This window comes from Salvelinus alpinus, chromosome 9, assembly GCF_045679555.1.
Source record: "Salvelinus alpinus chromosome 9, SLU_Salpinus.1, whole genome shotgun sequence".
NCBI lineage: Eukaryota > Metazoa > Chordata > Actinopteri > Salmoniformes > Salmonidae > Salvelinus > Salvelinus alpinus.
Genome location: NC_092094.1, coordinates 51,764,970 through 51,789,247, shown reverse-complemented (window position 1 = coordinate 51,789,247; position 24,278 = coordinate 51,764,970). Strand labels below are relative to the sequence as shown.

General features: G+C 43.5%; 1 protein-coding gene across 1 annotated transcript in view; it reads right to left on the bottom strand.

Moving 5' to 3' along the window:
• Positions 1 to 10,537: 10,537 nt before the first annotated feature.
• The window catches only part of LOC139530320 (protein inscuteable homolog), a 95,973-nt gene continuing 82,232 nt past the window's right edge, over positions 10,538 to 24,278 (bottom strand). Inside the window, exons 8-13 of the mRNA XM_071326616.1 lie at positions 23,903 to 24,074; positions 23,470 to 23,648; positions 23,314 to 23,380; positions 21,487 to 21,642; positions 16,873 to 16,949; positions 10,538 to 12,053 (exon numbers count right to left, since the gene is read on the bottom strand). Of these exons, the coding sequence (XP_071182717.1) occupies positions 11,925 to 12,053; positions 16,873 to 16,949; positions 21,487 to 21,642; positions 23,314 to 23,380; positions 23,470 to 23,648; positions 23,903 to 24,074 (780 nt within the window). The 3' untranslated portion in view covers positions 10,538 to 11,924. The remainder of the gene's footprint in view (positions 12,054 to 16,872; positions 16,950 to 21,486; positions 21,643 to 23,313; positions 23,381 to 23,469; positions 23,649 to 23,902; positions 24,075 to 24,278) is intronic.

The following is a 24,278-nucleotide window of genomic DNA, read 5'->3' as shown; positions in this document are numbered from 1 at the left end:
GTGTGCAAAGCTGTCATCAAGGCAAAGGGTGGTTATTTGAAGAATCTCAAATATAAAATATATTTGGATTTGTTTAACACTTTTTTGGTTACTACATGTGTTATTTCATAGTTTTGATGTCTTCACTATTATTCTACAATGTAGTAAATAGTAAAAATAAAGAAAAACCCTAGAATCAGTAGGTGTTCTAAAACTTTTGACCGGTAGTGTAAATTCAGAGCGTTTCGCACACTGGGACGCTCTGGCTGATGAGTAGGGTTGAACCGAACGTTCTGACCTTGCAAGGGCAGTCAAGCACCCAAACTAACTGGCTAACCTTGGCTAACTTACTTCCAGACACAAATGAGAGAACACCCCACTCTGACCATTTTACTCGCCCTAACAGAGTTGGTTAGGCTATGTTCATGTTATCAAGAGCGTTGGTGACTATAACTGCTGCTGGCAACAATTTAATAACATATTTTTGCCAACGTTTACTGACACCGGCCATATTCAAACAGGTGTTGAATGTTCGTAAATTCATCAGTTATTCTGCGCTCTGGCACACTCAGACGGAAGTCTTTTGTTTAGACATGTAGCTAGCCAGCTAGGTAAACCATAATCCCAACTCTTGACGTGACTACCCTGCATGAATCTGCAGGTAGCTAACCAACCAGGTTAATTTGGGATATCTCAAATGGCTCTGAGATACGAATAATAAGATAATACACGTAACGTTAGCTAGCAATGTCAAAATTAGAAATGTGTAATATCTGAAAATGTAGCTAGCTAGACTATTTTAACCATATACAGCATGGATGAATGCGTCTCCTGTCAGATGCACGGTTGCCCTTAGTTTGAAGATGTAATCGGGAGACAGGTGTTTTCTCCATCTCTTTAGCTATCATACTCAAATTCCACTGATTTCAAGACTTGGTCCTCCAGAAAGTGGAGAGCAACACTTACGCAGTTTTTCTACGTGATAAAAAAAAAAAAAAAAGCTGCGTTAGACAGTATTACCTATACATACTGACCATCTCAAAGAGACAGAAGCGTGCTGCATTTCTGCCAAAAAATATATTTTGATGAAAGGAAAGAGTTCTTCTGTGAAGTAGTGGTATACGCCTAGTTTCCTGTAAGGCGTCATATGAAGAATGAAGAAAATGTATTTCAGAAGAAGAGAATATAAACTGGCTATGCGCCATGCCATAGGCTGTAGGCTAGTTAATTTAGCAGACAAGTCCCATGCCATTATTTTATTATGTTATTATGTTTATTCTCAATTTAATCTTGTCTTTACTAGTATGTACAATTATTAAATAGGCAGGAATAGGAGCTGGGGAAAAAAGATGGCATCCGTATGCACTCGAGGCCCCTTTCTGTGGTTCATTTTTGAATACGGTTTTATAGCAGAGCATGTGCTTAATGTTAGCAGCTGAGAAATAAATATAGTAGCAGCCGGCATCCTCCTCGTTTTAATTGCGGCCATCAAAACTCTGCTTTCACATGGCATAAAGAAATGTCTGGCATATAGAAATGTCTGGGTTTATAAGAACGCACTTATTTCACACCATGCATCAAATATTTGAGAACAGGTGATATTCCATACAGGTGAAATCTGTTAGGGAACATCGATAGTAGCATGTTTTTACAAAGAAACATATATGTCATTAAACTGTTGACAGCCCTTCTCTCTGCACACTCCAGAGGAGAGCGAGGAGATGAAAACGCACGGTGGTGAGATATTCTAGGTAATTTGTCAGCCTATTAATTATGAAAAGGTAAAATATGCCCTATTACTTGGCTATTCAAAATCAAATTCATACAAATTCACTATAATTGTAACTCTGTAAGCACAATCAATGCACCAACAGCATTGCCTAGGCCTATACATTTTTTCCCAGACTCATGTATAGAACGTTTGGAGCGTAGTATAATGTAACCAGTGCATCCAGTATGTAGAAAAGAAACGTCCTCTCACTGTCAACTGCATTTATTTTCAGAAAACTTAACATGTGTAAATATTTGTATGAACATAACAAGATTCAACAACTGAGACAAACTGAACAAGTTCCACAGACATGTGACTAACAGAAATGGAATAATGTGTCCTTGAACAAAGGGGGGTCAAAATCAAAAGTAACAGTCAGTATCTGGTGTGGCTACCAGCTGCATTAAGTACTGCAGTGCATCTCCTCCTCATGGACTGCACCAGATTTGCCCGTTCTTGCTGTGAGATGTTACCCCACTTTTCCACCAAGACACCTGCAAGTTCCCAGACATTTCTGGGGGGAATGGCACTAGCCCTCACCCTCCGATCCAACAGGTCCCAGACGTGCTCAATGGGATTGAGATCCGGGCTCTTCGCTGGCCATGGCAGAACACTGACATTCCTGTCTTGCAGGAAATCACATACAGAACGAGCAGTATGGCTGGTGGCATTGTCATGCTGGAGGGTCATGTCAGGATGAGCCTGCAGGAAGGGTACCACATGAGGGAGGAGGATGTCTTCCCTGTAACGCATAGCGTTTAGAATCCGACCATCACCTCTGGTGAGACAAAACAGCAACTCGTCAGTGAAGAGCACTTTTTGCCAGTCCTGTCTGGTCCAGCGACGGTGGGTTTGTGCCCATAGGCGACATTGTTAACGGTGATGTCTGGTAAGAACCTGCCTTACAACAGGCCTAGAATACCTCAGTTCAGCTTCTCTCAGCCTATTGCAGCCAGTCTGTACAATGATGGAGGGATTGTGCGTTCCTGGTGTAACTCGGGCAGTTGTTGTTGCCATTCTGTACTTGTCCCGCAGGTGTGATGTTCGGATGTACCGATCCTGTACAGGTGTGGTTACATGTGGTCTGCCACTGCGAGAACAATCAGCTGTCCGTCCTGTCTCCCTGTAGCGCTGTCTTAGGCGTTTCACAGTACGGACATTGCAATTTATTGCCCTGGCCACATCTGCAGTTATCATGCCTCCTTCTTCTGCAGCATGCCTAAGGCATGTTCACGCAGGTGAGCAGGGACCCTGGGCATCTTTCTTTTGGTGTTTTTCAGAGTCAGTAGAAAGACCTCTTTTGAACTGAGGTCCACACTCCAGTCCAGTTGGTGGTGGTAATGCACCTTAAAGTTGGTTGCCAACTGCCATATAAAGTCCAAAGAAGAAGCCTTAATGCACTATAGTGAACGTCTGTCAGAACCTCTAACGGGGCAGTCCCGTTAGTTCTCTTATATACTGCAGACAAATCATATTTGCATGATATAGCTTATTCATAATTGATTAATCATTAACGTTTGCTTCATTCATGTGACCGACCAATACTGGGTCATGCATGTTACAGACCAATACCTCAAGAGGCTTCTTCTCTCTAAGCTGAGACCTTGAAACTGAGATATCCCTTTCTCTAAACAAGGTTCTTGGCGTGAGGATTCGTTCAATCAGTCACTTGCATGAACACAGAAATTGGTAAATAGAAAACCACCAACATAACATTTTCCATCACATGACCTTTGACTGTTTTTAGCGAGTTGGGTAGTACCAAGGCATGTCCAAAGTGCATAAAGAGAGATTAAGCATTGTTCCTAGTTCACTTGCATGAGCGGATCCTATCCAGGCAGACTACAGAGTTTTATTTCCTCACGTGGTTTGCGCTCTGGTGGTCAGGCAAGCTCGCTCATTCCACCCACACTGCCACTCAGCCAGGCAGGTACAGAACTGACTGATAGCTAAACTACAGGGCAAATGTAGATTCTAGCCTGCCTGGCAGGATATTAATGTTTATGAATGGTTTGCCAGACCTATCCAGGGATGTAGTAGAGGGTAAATGCTGTTTACTCACCTTTTTATTTGTGAAATAGCGTTTACTCACTTTTTTTATTTAGTTATTTATCGTTTACCCACTTATTATTGCGTTCCCAGCGTTGATTAATGGTCAGAAGGTTTCTTGATCTGAGTTGTAATCGCGCCTACCTCTGCGAACGATTGGAATCATAAATTATTCACATATGTTCGTTATGTTCGCCTGCTCCCCCGGATTTGCCTTGTTAACTGCGCATTCACTCGCCACTCTGTCCAATGGAAGAATAAAAATGTAACATCCCTCGATGCCTTCTGTGTCAAAAGACACCCCCCCTCCCCCAAAAAAACCTGATTCTCTGAGAATTAACTTACAACTGGTAAATAGGCGCTGATATTTCAGTCAGATGTCTAGCTAGGTAGCTCAAGGTCTGTGGTTGTTAGCCAGGTAGCTAGTTATATCTGGATAGAAGGATGAGGTTATAAGCTAGCGTTGAACGGAGCCCGACCTCAGCAGGAGCAGTTTACTTAAATTAAGATAGCTATAATCAAAAGATGGGCTACTACTATAAGTTCTCAAATAAAATAAATGTTCTTTACAGTGAGTAGTGCGTCAAGCTGCAATGAGGGAGACAAAGGAGATACAGAGAGAGGAAGCATTGTTGCAAGCAGGGAGAAAGGTTAGTAGTACAGGGGTCTGGGACCCATGTCTGGTCCCCTAAAATGTAAATAGGGTTCCCTGAGAGAATCTTTCATATTATCGAACACATTAATAACTTGATTCTCTTGAAATGGGTATGGAATACAACATTTTAGAGTCAACTAAGGGTCTTTTACACTGTCAGAATTAACTTTCATGTAATTATGTGTTGGGACCTGTGGGACCTACCTTTTTGTGAAAATTTAATATTATCATGTATACTGAACAAAAATGTAAACGCAACAATTTAAAAGATTTTATTGAGGGAAATCGGGCCAACATCCTCAGTAATGATTCATCAGTAATGACTTGCCACTCATGTATTAAATAAGTAGTGAAACACGTATTATTGAATAGAACTTGTAAGGTAGTGATTCATATAGTAAGTTAGTTGTTTTTTCATGAGGTTGTGGCGATATACTGCCATCTGGTGGTGACTAGAAACAATTGCATAATAGGAAGTATTGCAAAGTAGGCCAGATGGCGGACTGAACACAGCGGAGCAGATCTCCTCAAGATAAAAACGTAATATTCAATATCTGTAAGTTTGACTAAATATTAGCACTTCACTCCACATATTCGTGGGTAATAACCTTCAATCTGGATAACAACACAAAAAAAATTTAACAAGAATTTAAGCTTTCAACCGATATAAAAAAAAATATCGACCAATATTATCAAACCATGACTGAGACTAAACATAGAGAACCAATCCCCCCCAAAAAAGCGACTCCTCGACGGACACAGTCGAATTATGCCTTTCACCATCCGAAATGGTAAGGGTGGAAACAGATCTGTTAAAGTCGATAAATGATCAACTGGACTTACTTGAATTAGTCAGTAAAGGTGTTGAAGACGAGCCTCGAGATGAGTGATGAAAAAGCTGCGACAATGGAGAAAGATACAAACAAGCTAAGAGGGACAGTCAATAAGATGGAAATGGACTTTAATGAACTTAAAAAGGAGAACATGTTTCTGAGACAAGCCTTACTTGACATACAGACTTGATCTATGAGAGAAAATCTGGTACTTGCTGGTATCAAAGAAAATGGCGTAAATCCTGAAATCGTGGTGAAATAATTATTTCTTACAGTGCTACAGATCCCAGGCGATGTTTTCGACAAAATCCAATTTGAACGTGTACACCGTATAGGACAGAGATGAGCACCCAATCGTTGCCAAATTTGCATTCTTTAAAGATAAAATAATTGTTAAAAGCCTGGGTAAAAGACTCGCTGGCACGAAAATAGGCATGAGTGATCAGTTCCTGAAGGAAATTGCAGTACCGTGCAAAGTTTTGTACACACTCTTTATGGAGAATAGATTAAAAGTGAAACATGTAGCTCTTGTAGTCGATAAACTATATATTAATAACCAAATGTTCCAAAACACCAAGACTACTCCATGGCTATTCTAAATATTACCAAGTTTCCATAGAGGAATTGAATAATGGAATACCATCCATGTTAGGATTTGTAATAGAAAAAATATATCGGAAAACAATAAACTAATGAAATAAACTACAACAACACTATACTATTCAAGATAGGGAATGTTGTAAAATAATGAGTATTCAACTTTCTATTTATAGTATTTTATAAATAGATAAGAAAGCATTAGAATAAAGGATAATTAGCAAAGTAATACATCTTCAAATATACGGAACTGGAACACAAAAGTACTCAGAATTAACATGATAGGGGTAAAAACACAGCAAACAGAGAACATAGAAAGCACAGTATGCGGGTATGTGCGGATGCATTGTGACATTAGAACTGTCACAAAATAACAATAATTAGACGCCCCTTTTGTTAAGATGGAAACAAAATAGCAGGCCATCTAATTATTGTTCTTTTGTGACAGTTCTAATGTTAAAGGTAATCTATTTATGATATTTTGTTTGTGGTATCGTTTGCTAAATGGTCTGGTAAAATGATTGGGAAATCAGGGTACATTCATGTTATGTGTTTCTGTGGTTGTGTGATTGTGTTTACAATATAACGTTAAACTTCCAACGGAAAATAATATGTCTTATCCAATTTGGACATTAAGTAACTGGATCATTTTTGTAATATTCTGCAGAAAAGTATATTAAAATGTATTTTACTGCCGCTTAAGTTAACAGTATGAAAAGGCAGGTTAACAGTAGCCTAACGTTAATTTATAAGACTGAGTAGGTTATCGACACATAAAACGACTAACGTTAAGGGATTTCTAACATGTTTAGGCCAGTTTCATAATCAGCAATCAGATTGTGTTGTTAATTTACAGCAAACTGCTAACAAACCTCTTCTAATTAATCAAGGTGAGTGTTCCCTGAAAATGACAGAAGTTTTTGAATGTTAATGCAGTCACTTTGACACCTAAAAATCTCTGCTCTGTCTCTCTAACCTGCCAGCTAATTCCAGCAGTAGCCCCAGCTCTTCCTCCTGTAGCCAGCCAGCTATTCAGCCAACAAAGGTGATTAAGGTTCCTAAGAATTAATGCAAGTCAATTTCCTTTAGTAATTCAGTTCATCAATGTGTGTTTTAGAGCTGACGTTCGTCAGAAATGACTGAGAAGTATTCATATAGTATTCGTATAGTGAGACTTCAAACATCCGGTGAAGGTGTACTGCAAACGTATCAAGATTTCTGACCTCTATCCAACAAGAGCAGTCTACACTTAATGTTGAAAATAATGCTGTTCCTCAGACATTTTATATGTCCAATGAGGCCGCTGAGGAAACGTTGTTCAGTGGTCAGGATTTTGAGGATGAACTGTTTGTGGATGTGTTGATGGACACTGCAGGTGTAGAAGGTGGAGGTCAGGATGAGGTTGATGATGCTGAGGAGAACGTTGATGATGAGGGTGACGATGTCGAGGAGATGGTTGACGATGAGGTTGAAAGTCCACCGGACCGTTTCAAAGGCTACTTGGTGAATTGGGCTCTTGAATATGGAAAAACATTAGTTGCGTTAACAGCCCTGCTTTCGATTCTGAGGTTCCATCATCCAACGTTGCCAAAAGATGCAAGGAGCCTCCTCAATACCAACAGGCTAAAGAGTTAACAGGGTTGCACTTTTTTAAACTTTGGTATTCTCTATCTAGCACGCTTGACAAACTTTGGCAGAAACTCCCAAATAGGTACATGTTGAAATTACAACTCAATTTTGATGGGCTTCCTCTTTTCAAAAGTTATTCTATGCAGCTGTGGCCCATACTGGGACTAATGCAAGGATTTAACATTAAGAAACCAAATTCATTGGCAGTGTATCTAAAAAAAATTGTGGAAGAAGCAAAACAATTACACTCTGGCTTTATGTTTAAAGGGAAACAACTCTTCATTACAATTAGTTCAGTAATGTGTGATGCCCCTGCACAGGCTTTCATCAAAGGCATCAAGTCACACACAGGCTATGCTGGGTGTGATAAATGTACAGCATATGGTTTGCATTTTCAAGGTACAGTAGGATGACCTTTCCTGAGACTAAATGTGCCTTAAGAACTGATAGGAGCATTTTCCCATGACTACATGCACCTTGTATGTCTTGGAGTGACAAGAAAACTGTTAGAGCTATGGAGCGGCAGCACTGGTCCACTTCAATGCCGGTTATCATCTCAAAGGGTTACTCACTTGTCTCAGAATCTACTTTCTCTAAAAAGCTATACTCCCTCTGAGTTTGCAAGAAAGCCTAGGGCTGTTGCTGAAAGACAGGTGGAAGGCTACGGAATTCAGACAATTTTTGTTATACACTGGGCCAGTTGTGCTGTACAATGTTTTGAGTGCACCGGTGTACAATAATTTCATGCTCCTTTCAGTTGCAATATCAATTCTTGCTAGTCATTCCCTATGTGTTCAGATGTGTGACTGCTAAAAACTTTGCTGGTGTCTTTTGTAGAGCACTTTGCCAGCTCTATGGGGATAAGAATTTGGTATACAATGTGCATGGCCTTATACATACTGCCCTCCCAAGCAAAAAGGCAGTAACTGCTCATTTGGTCGAAAATGAGTTGTCATTTTTGTTACATTAAATACATGCTTAATCATGTGGACAAGTATCCTGCCTCTATTGTATTGTGTTTTGGAGAAAATGGGGGTTGTATTAGCAGTAACTGCAAAAAGTTACTGTGAAACCAAGGTAAATGGCAGTAACTGAACTTACTGTCTTTTAGCTTGGTTTCAACCTGCCCTTGGCTGCAGTTACTGCGTTTTACCTTGGTTTCATACCATTTTATTCTGATAGTGATGCAATCGAACCTGTATGACACTGACTGACAGCTACACACACATACATTGCTTATCTAGGGATACAACACCATGGCACAGCATTCCCAGGGGGAAATGATGGTTGAACTTGCTCTGAAACGCCGATATCCAGACACTGGTAAGAACTAGCTAGCTAAGTAGATCTGACATCAAAATGAATTAGCTAGCAAGCTAGCTAAGCTAGCTAACGAGCATAGACTAATGTGAAGGATGGTTTTGTTCTATTTTTAACAAAAATATATGCCTTATAGAAATAGGACATGTTAATCACAAAACATAGCGTGACTGCAGAAAAGCTGTTGTTAATCTAGGGTGTCGACTGTGCAAACCAGAAGGTTGAGACAAGATGGAAAAATGCTGAATAACAAGAAAACAGGAACTGAGGAATGTGTAGCCACCGACAACTCAGCTCAAACTTCACAACAAACACTTCCGGATATCTGGATCCTGTGTGCTGTGCGGCTGGGACCAGCCTGGGCACCACCGATAGGCTAGCAAGTTTAAACCACGCTAAGCCTCTACTGTGACAGGCCAACTCTAAAGTTGGAACTACCTCTGTCACAGTATAAAAGAAGATGTCTGTACTATTTCAGTCAGTTCTCTGCTTTACCCTGCGTGGTGATACAGTGAACCCGTATATACGAAAATTGCATTTACCATTTATCGCTTATGTTAAGTAAAAATACTTAAAGTATATTCGGTGACTCTGAATCACATTTTATCCTGATACCAGATTCGATTGACGCATCCCTTGACACAAACAATGCTACCTACTTTCATAAAATGAGATCTGCAATTGATACTAACTTCAATCTATTAGCCATATAATGAATTATATTCTGACATTTCATCTGACGGTTTCTTTGAATCAGTACACCATGCACACGATTTCTAACCAGTGACAGCCACCTAGCTAAAACTGACGCGCCCCTACCAAAACGTCAAAATCTACCTAGCTAGCATTAGCATGAAGCAATAGATTTGTGCTACATGTTCCCATAAGAGACGATCAGCAGTTTATACTAGCTTCAATCTATTATACCTAGAATTAATAATAATCCCTAGTTGTTTTCTGACATTTCATGGGTTATTTGAATCCGTAACGTTACACCACGATTCTGCCATGTTTCTGTGTTATTTGCCTCGAAGCGAGCATAGAAGTAATTTAGCTCGTCTGGTAGGCTCGTGTCACTGAGCAGCTCTCAGCTGTGCTTCCCTTTGTAGTCTGTAATAGTTCGCAAGCCCTGCCACATCTGACAAGCGTCAAAGCCGCTGTAGTACGATTCGATCTTAGTCCTGTATTGATGCTGTGCCTGTTTGATGGTTCGTCGGCGGGCAAAGCGGGATTTCTTATAAGCTTCCGGGTTAGAGTCCTGCTCCTTGAAATCGGCAGCTCTAGCCTTTAGCTCAGTGCGGATGCTGCCTGTAATCCATGGCTTCTGGTTGGGGTATGTACGTACGGTCACTGTGGGGACGACGTCATCTTTGTTAGTGATAAAGAAACAAATTTGAGCATTGTTCCTTGGAGATGTATGTCTGGCAGTGTAGCAGCTCTCGTGGGAGAGGCGTGGCTACAGACCTTGGGCCCTCATTAGGCCTTATGAAGGGATATAAGGCATCATTGATAATTGAACAGTCATCTCCTGTGACATGGTCTCGCTTTGATGAGCCAAGTTCTACCTTTGGCGTGCCATGTTACTCTTGTTCGTCATAGCTTTTTCTGGTCACATTAGCACAGTAGTGAAGTCGAGTTTCAATGGAGTCAGTTTCTGAATGGATACTTGTCTTGACAGTGACAAACAAACACAACATTCCGTTATAAGATATGCTCCCTTTATTACAGTATATGCATGCTATACAATGTCATTTATTTTTAAATATATATCTTTTTTTAAACAGTTTCACTGCAGATATTGTGTTTTACGATCCATTTATGTTTCTTAGTAGCAAATACAATGTTTGAGATCCAAGGCGAGATTGTAAAATACAATATGATCAATTTCAAAGAACTTTGTTGCCATACAAACCTACTTCAGGAGTCGTCTTCCGCTCCAAACAGTAACCTATTTCATTAACTCCTCTGAACAAGGGAGGTTTAATTAGATCATGTAATCAAATACCTTGACAATATACTGTTTGTGCCACAAACTCATTATACAAATTCTTATCTGAAAGTAACAGAGCACAATAGTAATTTATTCTAATATATTAACAACCCATTAAATTGGCAGCTGACAAGATGTAAAATAGACAGTCAGTGAAATCTTTGACAAACTGACTGATTTAAAATGATGAAGGAACTGACCAACAAGCTGTTCGTTTCCAACACCTACAGTGTGTTGGGAGCCTGACACTTTAAAAGGTAGACTCAGTGAAATTATGTTGCAACGAGCAGCATCTCAGATATTGAGATGAGCAAGATGCAGGACTATACAGTCACACAGTTTCTGCACATGTGCACAGGTTCGCTTTCAGGTTGTTCCGTGTGGTAGCCAGGGCACCAAAACAGTGGAGAAGTTGAGCCTTGCGCTTCAACGCTGTTTTCGTTCTGCTTCTTCGTCATATCGCTGAGTCTACCTTTAAAGTGTTCTTGGTTCATTATCTGTCACTTTGAATTTCATTTCTAGCACCCACAGTGTTAGGAGCCTAACACTTTAAAAACAGTTCTTGATTCATTATGGGTAAATTTGTAAATTTCCAACACCCACTAACTTTTTAACACTTGGTTTAATAATGACGGTCCCATATGTACACTGTGGGTGTTAAAAACACGAAGGAGATTTTGGTACTAATTCATGAATGCTTCCATCATGTACATTATTTTAGCTTACCAGCTTGTCCTCGAATTTTGGTGTTTTGTACTCTGAGAATGGAAGTTCTGAAATGACTAACGGCAATTCCGTTCATGCTCAGATCTTTTGGTAAACAGTCAAGGCGTGCTTTGGGATATAGGGACTGATTTCATCAACCCTTCCTTTGTCTGTGTTTTTAAGTCTCAGGCTGAAACAAAAGCTCACTGTGACTCCCCCAGTATCTGTGCACCAGTGGAGGCTGCTGAAGGGATGACGACTCATAATAATGTCCGGAACGGAGTCAAACATGTGTTTGATACCATTCCATTTACTCCATTCCAGACATTATTATGAGGCGACCTCCCCTCAGCAGCCTCCACTGCTGAGCACCCAACCCCTCTGCTCTGGATCTTCCTATACAAAGCTCTCTTCCATGTTGGAGCACAGCAGGAAAGAGTCCACCAGTCTTGGCTTGATCAGCTGCTGGTGGTCGGTGGCCTCGATGCTGTCTGGACACCCCGCCGCCAGCCTCCTCAGGGCAGCCTGCAAAGCACAAGGAGAGGAATGGATCAGTGAAGACACTCAACATCTATTCCAGTGACAGCACATGACATAGCATAAAATAAGATTGGTCATTATAAATATACAGGTAACTAACAAAATGAGCGTTGGGCCACCATGAGCCGCCAGAACAGCTTCAATGCGCCTTGGCATAGAGTTTACAAGTGTCTGGAACTCTATTGGAGGGATGCGACACCATTCTTCCACGAGAAATTTTATAATTTGTTGTTTTGTTGATGGTGGTAGAAAACGCTGTCTCAGGCACCGCTCCAGAACCTCCCGTAAGTGTTCAATTGGGTTGAGATCTGGTGACTGAGACACACATCCTTTAAAACACGCAATGTTCTTTTAAGACCCCTCTTTCAAAGTCACAGATCTCTTCTTCTAGCCATGGTAGCCAAAATAATGGGCATATTTTTACATGGCCCTAAGCATGATGGGATGTTTTAATTGCTCAATTAACTCATGAACCACACCTGTGTGGAAGCACCTGCTTTCAATATACTTTGTATCCATCATTTACTCAAGTGTTTCCTTTATTTTGGCAGTTACCTGTAGAACAATAGACTATAGCGCTAGATATTGCTGATTCGCAGATATACAGTGCCTTCTGAAGGTATTCTGACCCCATGACTTTTTCCACATTTTGTTGTTACAGCCTTATTCTAAAATGGATTAAATAAAAGAAAAAACATCAGCAATCTACACAATACCCCATAACGACAAAGCAAAAACAGGTTCCGAATTTTTGGCAAATATATATATATATATATACACACTGCTCAAAAAAATAAAGGGAACACTAAAGTAACACATCCTAGATCTGAATGAATGAAATATTCTTATTAAATACTTTTTTTTTTACATAGTTGAATGTGCTGACAACAAAATCACACAAAAATTATCAATGGAAATCAAATTTATCAACCCATGGAGGTCTGGATTTGGAGTCACACTCAAAATTAAAGTGGAAAACCACACTACAGGCTGATCCAACTTTGATGTAATGTCCTTAAAACACGTCAAAATTAGGCTCAGTAGTGTGTGTGGCCTCCACGTGCCTGTATGACCTCCCTACAACGCCTGGGAATGCTCCTGATGAGGTGGCGGATGGTCTCCTGAGGGATTTCCTCCCAGACCTGGACTAAAGCATCCGCAAACTCCTGGACAGTCTGTGGTGCAACGTGGCGTTGGTGGATGGAGCGAGACATGATGTCCCAGATGTGCTCAATTGGATTCAGGTCTGGGGAACGGGCGGGCCAGTCCATAGCATCAATGCCTTCCTCTTGCAGGAACTGCTGACACACTCCAGCCACATGAGGTCTAGCATTGTCTTGCATTAGGAGGAACCCAGGGCCAACCGCACCAGCATATGGTCTCACAAGGGGTCTGAGGATCTCATCTCGGTACCTAATGGCAGTCAGGCTACCTCTGGCGAGCACATGGAGGGCTGTGCGGCCCCCCAAAGAAATGCCACCCCACACCATGACCCACCGCCAAACCGGTCATGCTGGAGGATGTTGCAGGCAGCAGAACGTTCTCCACGGCGTCTCCAGACTCTGTCACGTTTGTCACATGTGCTCATGTGCTCATGTGCTCAGTGTGAACCTGCTTTCATCTGTGAAGAGCACAGGGCGCCAGTGGCGAATTTGCCAATCTTGGTGTTCTCTGGCAAATGCCAAACGTCCTGCACGGTGTTGGGCTGTAAGCACAACCCCCACCTGTGGACGTCGGGCCCTCATACCACCCTCATGGAGTCTATTTCTGACCGTTTGAGCAGACACATGCACATTTGTGGCCTGCTGGAGGTCATTTTGCAGGGCTCTGGCAGTGCTCCTCCTGCTCCTCCTTGCACAAAGGCGGAGGTAGCGGTCCTGCTGCTGGGTTGTTGCCCTCCTACGGCCTCCTCCACGTCTCCTGATGTACTGGCCTTTCTCCTGGTAGCGCCTCCATGCTCTGGACACTACGCTGACAGACACAGCAAACCTTCTTGCCACAGCTCGCATTGATGTGCCATCCTGGATGAGCTGCACTACCTGAGCCACTTGTGTGGGTTGTAGACTCCGTCTCATGCTACCACTAGAGTGAAAGCACCGCCAGCATTCAAAAGTGACCAAAACATCAGCCAGGAAGCATAGGAACTGAGAAGTGGTCTGTGGTCACCACCTGCAGAACCACTCCTTTATTGGGGGTGTCTTGATAATTGCCTATAATTTCCACCTTTTGTCTATTCCATTTGCACAACAGCATGTGAAATGTATTGTCAATCAGTGTTGCTTCCTAAGTGGACAGTTTGATTTCACAGAAGTGTGATTGACTTGGAGTTACATTGTGTTGTTTAAATGTTCCCTTTATTTTTTTGAGCAGTGTATATACACACATTTTAAAAACACGTATTTACATAAGTATTCAGACACTTTGCTATGAGACTCGAAAATGAGCTCAGGTGCATCCTGTTTTTATTGATCATCCTTAAGATGTTTATACAACTTGATTGAAGTCCACCTGTGGTAAATTCATTTGATTGGACATTATTTGGAAAGGCACACACACACCTGTCTGTATAAAGTTATGTCAGAGCAAAAACCAAGCCAAGAGGTCGAAGGAATTGTCCTTAGTGCTCCGAGACAGGATTGTGTCGAGGCACAGATCTGGGGGAGGGTACCAAAACTGAGCAATCAGGGAAGAAGGGCCTTGGTCAGGGAGGTGACCAAGAACCCTATAGTCGTCGAGATGGGAGCACTCCACCAATCAGATTTTTATGGTAGAGTTGCCAAACGGAAGCCACTCGTTAGTAAAAAGGCACATGACAGCTTGGTTGTAGTTTGCCAAAAGGCACCTAATAGGCTGACCACACCGCGAGCGTTGCAAAATAAATTTAGAAATCCATGTTATTCAATTGCATCAACACTGCCAACGAGCGTCTGCGTTGCCAAGGGCTAAAATAGAAATCGGTTATATTTCTGACGCAGATCACGCTGCAAGTCCTGCCTCTCCCATCTCACTGGTTTGTAGAAGCAGGTACCCACGTGCCATCTCCTCATTGGTTATACCCACGTGGGTGACTGAAGACGAACGAGGTCAGTGGCGGTAATGCACCTAATTTATGAAAGTTGCCAATCGCAATATAAAGTCAAGAGAAGAAAAGGCCTGGAAGGAAGAGAGATGACTAGAAACGAGTCGGTTGACCGTTTTATGTGTGGACTAATTGTAGAGGACCTTGGGCATTTCAGGTAAAATAACTCAATGTTTATATCCCAGGACAAATTATCTAGCAACAGCAAGCTAGCTAAATAGGACAAATTAGCTAGCACGTGCAAGCTAGCTAGATAAATTGCCATACATGTTTAATGATTTTCGACCTGTCCCCAAATTAATGTAATTGGTTCAGAGTTTGTTTTGATATTTTAACCTGCGTTTCGTGATTGCGTTTGGTGTGGGGGGGACACGATGGCGCACGCGTGCAGCCGGTTTGGGTTCTGTGTAAAGACTCTCAGACCATGAGAAACAAGATTCTCTGATAAAAGCAAGATCTTACTCTTTGGCCTGAATGCCAAGTGTCACATCTGGAGGAAACCTGGCACCATCCCTGCATTATGCTGTGGGGATGTTTTTCAGCGGCTGGGACTGGGAGACTAGTCAGGATCGAGGCAAAGATGAACGGAGCAAAGTACCGAGAGATCCTTGATGAAAACCTGCTCCAGTGCGCTCAGGACCTCAGACTAGGGCGAAGGTTCATCTTCCAACAGGACAACGACCCTAAGCACACAGCCAAGACAACGCAGGAGTGGCTTCAGGACAAGTCTCTGAATGTCCTTGAGTGGCCCAGCCAGAGCCCGGACTTGCCCCTGATCAAACATCTCTGGACAGACCTGAAAATAGCTGTGCAGCAACGCTCCCCATCCAAACTGACAGAGCTTGAGAGCATCTGCAGAGAAGAATGGGAGAAACTCCCCAAATACAGGTGTGCCAAGCTTGTATCGTCATACTGAGTAAAGGGTCTGAATACTTATGTAAATGTGATATTAGCAAACATTTCTAAAACCCATTTTTGCTTTGTCATTATGGAGTATTGTGTGTAGATTGATGAGGGAAAAGGCTGTAACCTAACAGTGCTGATGGACTGAGGATTGACTGACTCTGCAGTGCATGACTGCTTCAGTATTCTGTAATAAAACAGAGGGAGCATGGCAGTATGAAACAAAATTACAGTTCTGCAGCAGGGGAATACCACATGTTTACATATCAGTTAACAACATTATCTCTGAAAGCCAACCCTCTTTGAAGGCTGGTTCCTACAATATCTCAATTTTACCCCTGGCGCTAGCGATAAAAAAATGATCCTATTAAATTGACTTGATTATAGCAAACACTGTAAAACAGTGAAGGAGAGAGCCCTTATGTGCAAAATCCATCCAGCAGTCTTAATTAAGCCTATTAAGCCTATGAATGATAAAGGATGAACAGGAATATGTATGATATGTGCCTATTTAAGCATACCCGGCTACATAGTGGGATCTCCTTATAATGAGAAGACTGGTTCAGATGCAAGGACTGCGGTGTCTTTCAACTTTGCCCCATGGACATCACCCTCTCATTACTTACATCTAAGTAATTAGGTACACTTATGCACTATGCCCTGGAAAGATATTACTTCAGAGTGCAGTACAGGTGTATGGGAAATATACATAGCAGAGGCTTTAAAAACATACATACAATACACGTTCAAACACATTCTCGAGAATATAACTATTGTACACAGACATTCATACTAACACATACTCAAAGATCTAGTACATACCAGACATGCAACCAGTACAGAGTCGCTGTTGTTCCTCTCTGCTGGTGAGCGACACAGTTCGATTAGTCGAGGAACAGCTGGAGAAATGGAAGACCATGGTTAGTTAAGCAATTGTGTTGCTGATTGTTCTACATAATGTTCCTTTGATTACTGTGATTTAGGGCTGGATACAATCCATATCACCGAAGATCCACGATATAGCACGATTCAAATTTAAGGTCATTTCGGATTAAGCGTTTATCCTTAATGCAGCCTCCATAAACCTTACTTGGGGCCCCACAAGGGTGCGTGCTCAGCCCCCTCCTGTACTCCCTGTTCACCCATGACTGTGTGGCCATGCACGCCTCCAACTCAATCATCAAATTTGCAGACCACACACACACACAGACACACACACACACACACACACACAACAGTAGTGGGCTTGATTACCAACAACGACGAGACAGCCTACAGGGAGGTGGTGAGGGCACTCGGAGTGTGGTGTCAGGAAAGCAACCACTCACTCAACAAAACAAAGGAGATGATTGTGGACTTAAGGAAACAGCAGAGGGAGCACCCTCCTATCCACATCGACGGGACAGTAGTGGAGAAGGTGAAAAGCTTGACATTTCTCGGCATACACATCAGACAAACTGAAATGGTCCACCCACACAGACAGTGTGGTGAAGGTGCAACAGGGCTTCTTCAACCTCAGGAGTTGGCTTGTCATCTAAAAACCTGAAACTTTTACAGATGCACAATTGAGAGCATCCTGTTGGGCTGTATCACCGCCTGGTACGGCAACTGCACCGCCCTCAACCGCAAGGCTCTCCAGAGGGTGGTGCGGTCTGCACAACGCATCACTGGGGGCAAACTACCTGCCCTCCAGGACACCTACAGCACCAGATGTCACAGGAAGGCCAAAAAGATCATCAAGGACAACAACCACCCGAGCCACTGCCTGTTCACCCCGCTACCATCCAGAAGGCTAGATCAGTACATGTGCATCAAAGCTGGGACCGAGAGACTGGAAAAACAACTTCTATCTTAAGATCATCAGACGGTTAAAACAGCCATCACTAACATTGAGTGGCTGCTGCCTACATACATACTCAAATCATTGGCCACTTTAATAAATGGATCACTAGTCACTTTAAATAATGACATTTTAACAATGTTTACATATTGTAGCAGGTTCAAGGGTGTGGGGTGTCCACGTCACCAAGTTCAATAACCAAACACGCACAAGGAGCACAACTAGAATGCAAATGGGGAGTTTGGCACCTTGGGAAAAAGGGGAGAATTCACCAACCATTTCACAGTCCACAGTCCGTTCTCGTGGTCCGTTCCATTCTTCAGGGGTAATCCTAAAACTCGGGTCCTCAGCCAAACCGGTTCGGTACACAGTGGGGGTAATCAGACAGCTAGTTATCTCTTCTCACACCCTCTCCCATTCTCTGCCCCTTTATCCGCAAGCACTCCCTGGCTTAATGATCCACAGGCTCACCTCGTTGGGGCAGGAAGTCCATATAAGGCTCAGGTGGTGGAGCCAGCAAGCAAGGTATCTCCTTTCAATCATCACTCCTTGCCCCCCCTCCCCCAGCTCCGGGATGGAGGGGTGGTCCAGCTCCCTAGAGCATCCCTTCTGGAGAGGGCATCGGCATATCCATGGGCTGCGGCTGATCAGTGTACGACAGAGAAAGCGAAGGGCTGTAAGGATAGGAACCAGGGGCTGTTCTTATTCTGTAACATCCAAACTAGTGGTGCATGGTCCGTTACGAGGGTGAAGTGCCGTCCCAATAAGTAATATTTCAGCTTCACCAGGTGCCCACTTGATCGCTAGACATTCTTTCTCCACAATGGAATATCTTTGTTCCCATTTTCATTAGTTTGCATAGATCCTTCATGATTCGCGACATGAACGGGGTGCCCTGGTCGGTCAATATCTCGTCGGGGATGCCTACTCGGGAGAACAGTGTAACCAACTCACGAGCGATTCCCTTGGTGGCCATGGTGCGCAGGGGAATGGCTTCCGGGTTCCTGGTGGCATATTCCAGAATCACTAGGATGTATTGGTGCCTTCGGTTGCTCTTGGGTAGAGGTCCCCCGAGATCCATTGCGATCCTGCTGAAAACGGACTGAAATAATGGGTATGGGAATGAAAGGAACATCGGAAGTGGGGTTTAGTCGCCACTCGCTGGCACTTTGGGTAACTGCGGCAGTAATCTTCCACTGCTCTCTTCACCCCCAGCCAGTAAAATCATGCCTTGATCCTGTCTAAGGTTTTCTCCACCCCTAGGTGAGCCCCAAGAAGGTGGGAGTGCGCCAACTGCAGGACAGATAGTACAAAGGGATGGGGCATCAACAACAACTCCATACATTCGTCATTCTTCACAACCTGATATAGCAACTTCTTTATTGAAAAATGGGGGTAGGTGATTTGATTTACCACCTCCATGTGTTTTCTGTTCACCACGGTCACCTGCTAAAGAGCGCTGGCCAAGTTGGGATCCTCCAGTTGGGCCGTGCCGAACCGCTAGAGAAGCTCTGGCGCCATCCTCATGGTCCATCGGGAACATGTCTTCCAGACTCGCCACCTCACCCGCCAGTCTGGCTTCACCCGAGTCGCCCTCCGAGAGGGGTTCTGTTGACGCCTGGGGGTCCACTTCCTGGAATCCACACATCTGGGCATCCCTCCTTCTGGCGTCCCTCCCTCCCACCTCTCCGGCTTTTGGTTCCCTCAGTTCCTCACGTCTCCGGACATACTGGTCCACGGTTGGTGGAACATCGGGAAATCCCTCCCAATAAGGACCGGCACAGGCAGGTTCGGGACGACTCCCACTGGCCCTGTGTGTTGTCCCTTTGCCGTTGTCCCTGAGGCCGAAGGACATTTCCTGCTGTCCAGGAAGGGCGTCGTCTCGGGGAGCTGGCTGTTGTTGTCCCCTCCATCCTTGCCCGGGGTCCCGGCGTGGTCCTCCGCTCCTTCAGGCGAGTGGAGGGTTCCGCCTTCTGTGATTGTCCGCTGTGCAGGAACTCCAAAGCCACCTGTTGTCCTTTCAACAGTTCCACCAGCTGATCTGCGCTCTGCAGGTTAGCTTGGCTTGCTAACTTTTTGGCTTTGAACAGGAGAGAGCATAGAAATGTATCTATGACCACTTTCTCAATGGTCGTGAGCGTCAGTGGTTCAGCAGTTAGCCAGCTCTTGGCCAGTCTAATTAGATCATGCATTTATGATCGGGGGAATGCTGTAGGATCCTACGCCCAATCATGGAATCTTTGTGCCCTGCTAATCAGGGTGTAACCATACCGGCGCATGATTTCCTTTTTCAGCCCCTCGTAATGCGTCTCCTGGTCAGCCGCCAGATCCTGATGGTCTTCTGTGCCACGCCTGACTGGAAGGGTGCTAGCCGGATGGCCCATTGCTCATGGGGCCATTTCTCCCTAGCCGCCGTCCTCCCGAAGGCTTGGAGGTAAGCCTCGATGTCATCAGCTTCAGTATAAACCTACTGGGTTTGGGACGAGAGGCTGCCGAGAGACTGCCGAGAGACTGCCGAGAGACTGCCGAGAGACTGCCGAGAGACTGCCGAGAGCCTGCGCAGCTTCTCACACTCATCTCACACTCATCTCACACTCATCTCACACTCATCTCACACTCATCTCACACTCATCTCACACTCATCTCACACTCATCTCACACTCATCTCACACTCATCTCACACTCATCATAACATACGCTTTCCTCTCCATTCTCTGCCCCTTTGTGCAGGCCGCTTCCTCTTTTATCCCTAAGCACTCCCTGGCTTAATGATCCACAGGCTCGCCTCGTTGGGGCAGGAAGTCCATATATGGCTCGGGGGTGGAGCCAGCGGGCTGCAAGTTATTTCCCTTCAATCACCACTCCCCTCACCTCTCCCTGCCGTCTGCCACAATATCTCCCTGCCGTCTGCCACAATACATTACTCATCTCATATGTATATACTGTATCTTATAACATCTATTGCATCTTGCCTATGCCACTTGGCCATCGCTCATCCATATATTTATATGTACATATTCTTATTTAATCTCTTTAGATTTGTGTGTATTAGGTAGTTGTTGTGGAATTGTTAGAATACTTGTTAGATACTACTGCACTGTCGGAACTAGAAGCATAACCATTTCGCTACACTCGCATTAACATCTACTAACCATGTGTATGTGACCAATAAAATGTGATTTGATTTGCTTTGATTTTAAATTTCAATCACGCTATACCGCAGATCTTCCACGATATGGATTGAATCGAGCTCTAAGAGAGCCAAAAAAGGCTTGAAAGGTAAGAATTTCCTCTAGTAAATCAGTCTCTATAAATAGATATCCCTCTAGAGGGAACTGTCTCAAAAGTGGGGTCATCACAGTTGAGATCTTGAATGCAACTAAAATGTAAAAGGCCAAAAGAGTGGTCTAAATGCTATACGCTTAGGTAGCAGAGAAGCCGATGGCCTATGAAGTAGGGGGAACTTGCCTCTAGACACTAATCTTGAATCAGTTTATAATTTCCCCCACTAATTGTGAAATGTAGGATTGGGGGAGGGGAAGCTAATCCTAGATCTGTACCTAGGGGAAACTTGACCCCAGAGCGATGGCCTATACCTTGCAGCTGGATGGCTGTTTGGGCCACGTCCGGGTCTCTGCTCAGACGGGCCAGTGTGACAGCGGCTTTCTGCTGGACCCGCTCGCACGCCGCGCCCTCCGATGGACTGGAGGAAGATGGCTTCTCGCTCAGCAGCTGGAGCAGTCTCTCAATACCTAGCAAACAACAGACACACAGTCAGAGGACGTAGACACACAACACAGACAGTCAAAGGCCGTAGACCAGGGATCATTAACTAAATTCAACCGCGGGCAGATTTTTTCCTTGAGTGGATGGTCGGGGAGCATTAACATAATTACAAATAATTTGTAGACTGCAAATTGACCGCAAGAAGCCCAAACAGATATAATGTTTGACTAAAACATAATCATTTCAGACCTTGTTTACATCTGTATACGATCCCGTGTCTCTATTATGCGTGGTAATACTTGGGAACAGATTTCTTAAATTAAAATCACTTGGAGCTGATTTCCTGGGTTTTTTACAGTATTTTATGCCCAACAACAACATTTAAAAAACATATTTTTTGCCTCAGAAAACTTGGGGGCACTGCTGTAGACCATGCCCGCTACTGGCCGTTCTCCCACCATAGGCAAGGCCAAAAATTGCAGCCCTCCTATACCCTGCAAATCTAGAATAGTCCCAGTAAGCAAAATTATGTTGACATCAGTCCGTGGTATCAGCCCATAATGGAATGTTATGAATGCCCATCCATGTGGTAAGCCCACCATTTGTAAAACAGGCAGTTGCATTGGCTTTATTATACCTGATTTCTGTGACTAATCAATTTGGCTATTTAAGCTCTGAATATCAGCTACCCAACTTTATCAGGAGTTATCCTGAGCTTATTTGCAATGTGTTTACACAGAGGGAAATTAAGAAGTATTTTATTTTTCGCTATGATCAGCTCGTAAAAAATTGATGGATGCAAACTTGAAACCACTGATTCATGACAATTTAGCCCATGAGTTGAAACTCCTAGACAGCAGTTGTGAGTATCTTTATTGTCCATTCCTTATTATCCATTTTACTTTGACCTGTTTGTGCTCTATTTAGGCTATTTGATCGGAGAAACGTGCATGAAATAAAAAGTGTGCACTGCTTATCACAGGGCAGCATCAGCGCTCACCAAAGACCCAAATGCCACTGGTTGAGAGAAATTGTTTTGGGGCAGAATTATGTGAGGTTGTATGTGTTGTTAGAGGTGCGTCTATGTCAATTAACTTGGAAAATACCGCCCTCGTCAATCTGCCACCATAGGCGGCCGCCTAATCCTGCCTCATGGGCCCTGCCGTAAGAGGACGTAGACACAAAACACACAGAATATGAAAAAATAGACAAACACAGAGACAAGGGCTCAATACATAACATAAACAACAACAGGTCAGATGACAAAACTAATAGGGTTGAAGAAGCAGGCAACATGACAAAAATGTGGGTTTACGTTGCCATCTTGAGGATTATAACTGCAATACAATGGATGGGGTTTTCCCTTTATCTATCCTGTGTGATTCTGTCATTTATCTGCAATAATTTGATATTAATCCATTTCTCCATCATGACCAGTGAACACACGTGTGGAGATGTTAATTGTGAAGTCATCCTCATTCAGTGCCTTCCTGTATTATACTTATGCTCAAATGTTTATTTTACTCTACTGAGCCATTTACTTTATGTTCATATTCTTATATTTCTTATTGTTGAGAAGGAACCTGCAAGTAAACATTCCATTGAACTGTACATACCATGTGTATCCTGGACATATTACTAATAACACTTGAAACTTGAGATATCAAATACTGGTAAAAACGTTGTTTTTTGCATACCCTTCTCTTGCAGGACCTCAGATGAAGACTGCTCCAAAACAGAGAGGTTTGCCAAGATGGTCACCACCTAAAAAGGACCACAGTCAACAGGGCCTGTTATACCAGAGATTTGACCACGCTCAACACATTTTAGCTATGGATCAGTGTGTCCTCTACCTGGTCTTTAGAGTAGGGAGTATCCACTCTTTGGCGGTCTTTGCAGGACTGGAGGAGTATGTGGATGGCGTTGAGCTGGAGGAGGATCTCACAGGCCATGCTGTCGAAGAAAGTGATGTTGGCAAGGGCAGCAGACGCCAGGAGGAAGACCTCACCACAGGAGGCACTCTCGCACAACTCTGGAAGAAGCACATGCACACGTTTATCTCCGGAAATCATCTCAACCTCATCTTGACCGTACATTCATCGCTCCGTCTATGAATTTGAGAGTGGTCGCATTTCTGCAGCCCCGTCCCAGGATAAAGTTAGCTGCCGTTCTCTTGTTTTTCGTGTTAAAGTGTGGGCCTTTTAAAGTGTTTCAGAATGAATAATGATCTAGCTCAAGGACCTGTGGCCATATCAAAGCCCTGAAGTACAGCAGCCATGCACTCACTGATGAGGGCGGTGACGATGTCCTGCATGCTCTCTAAGAAGCTGCCCAAGTGCTGGGTGGAGGTGTGGTGAGGCGAGGTGATCTGGGCCACCACCGCCGCTGCCTCTGCCCTCGCCGCCTCAGCACTGTTCTCATCGGTCAGGATGTCAGCCAGGCACAGGATCCCATCCACCTAGAGTATAGAAGGATTGACACATTACACGCAACGACAAGCACATTCTGTTATGTCAAAACATCTCATGCTAAACATAAGGATAACACGACAACGTAGCAACTGGTTCAATGACATCAAACCAGTGGTGGAAAAAGTACCCAATTGTCATACTTGTGCAAAAGTAATAGAAAATAACTTGCATAAAAGTGAAAGTCACCCAGT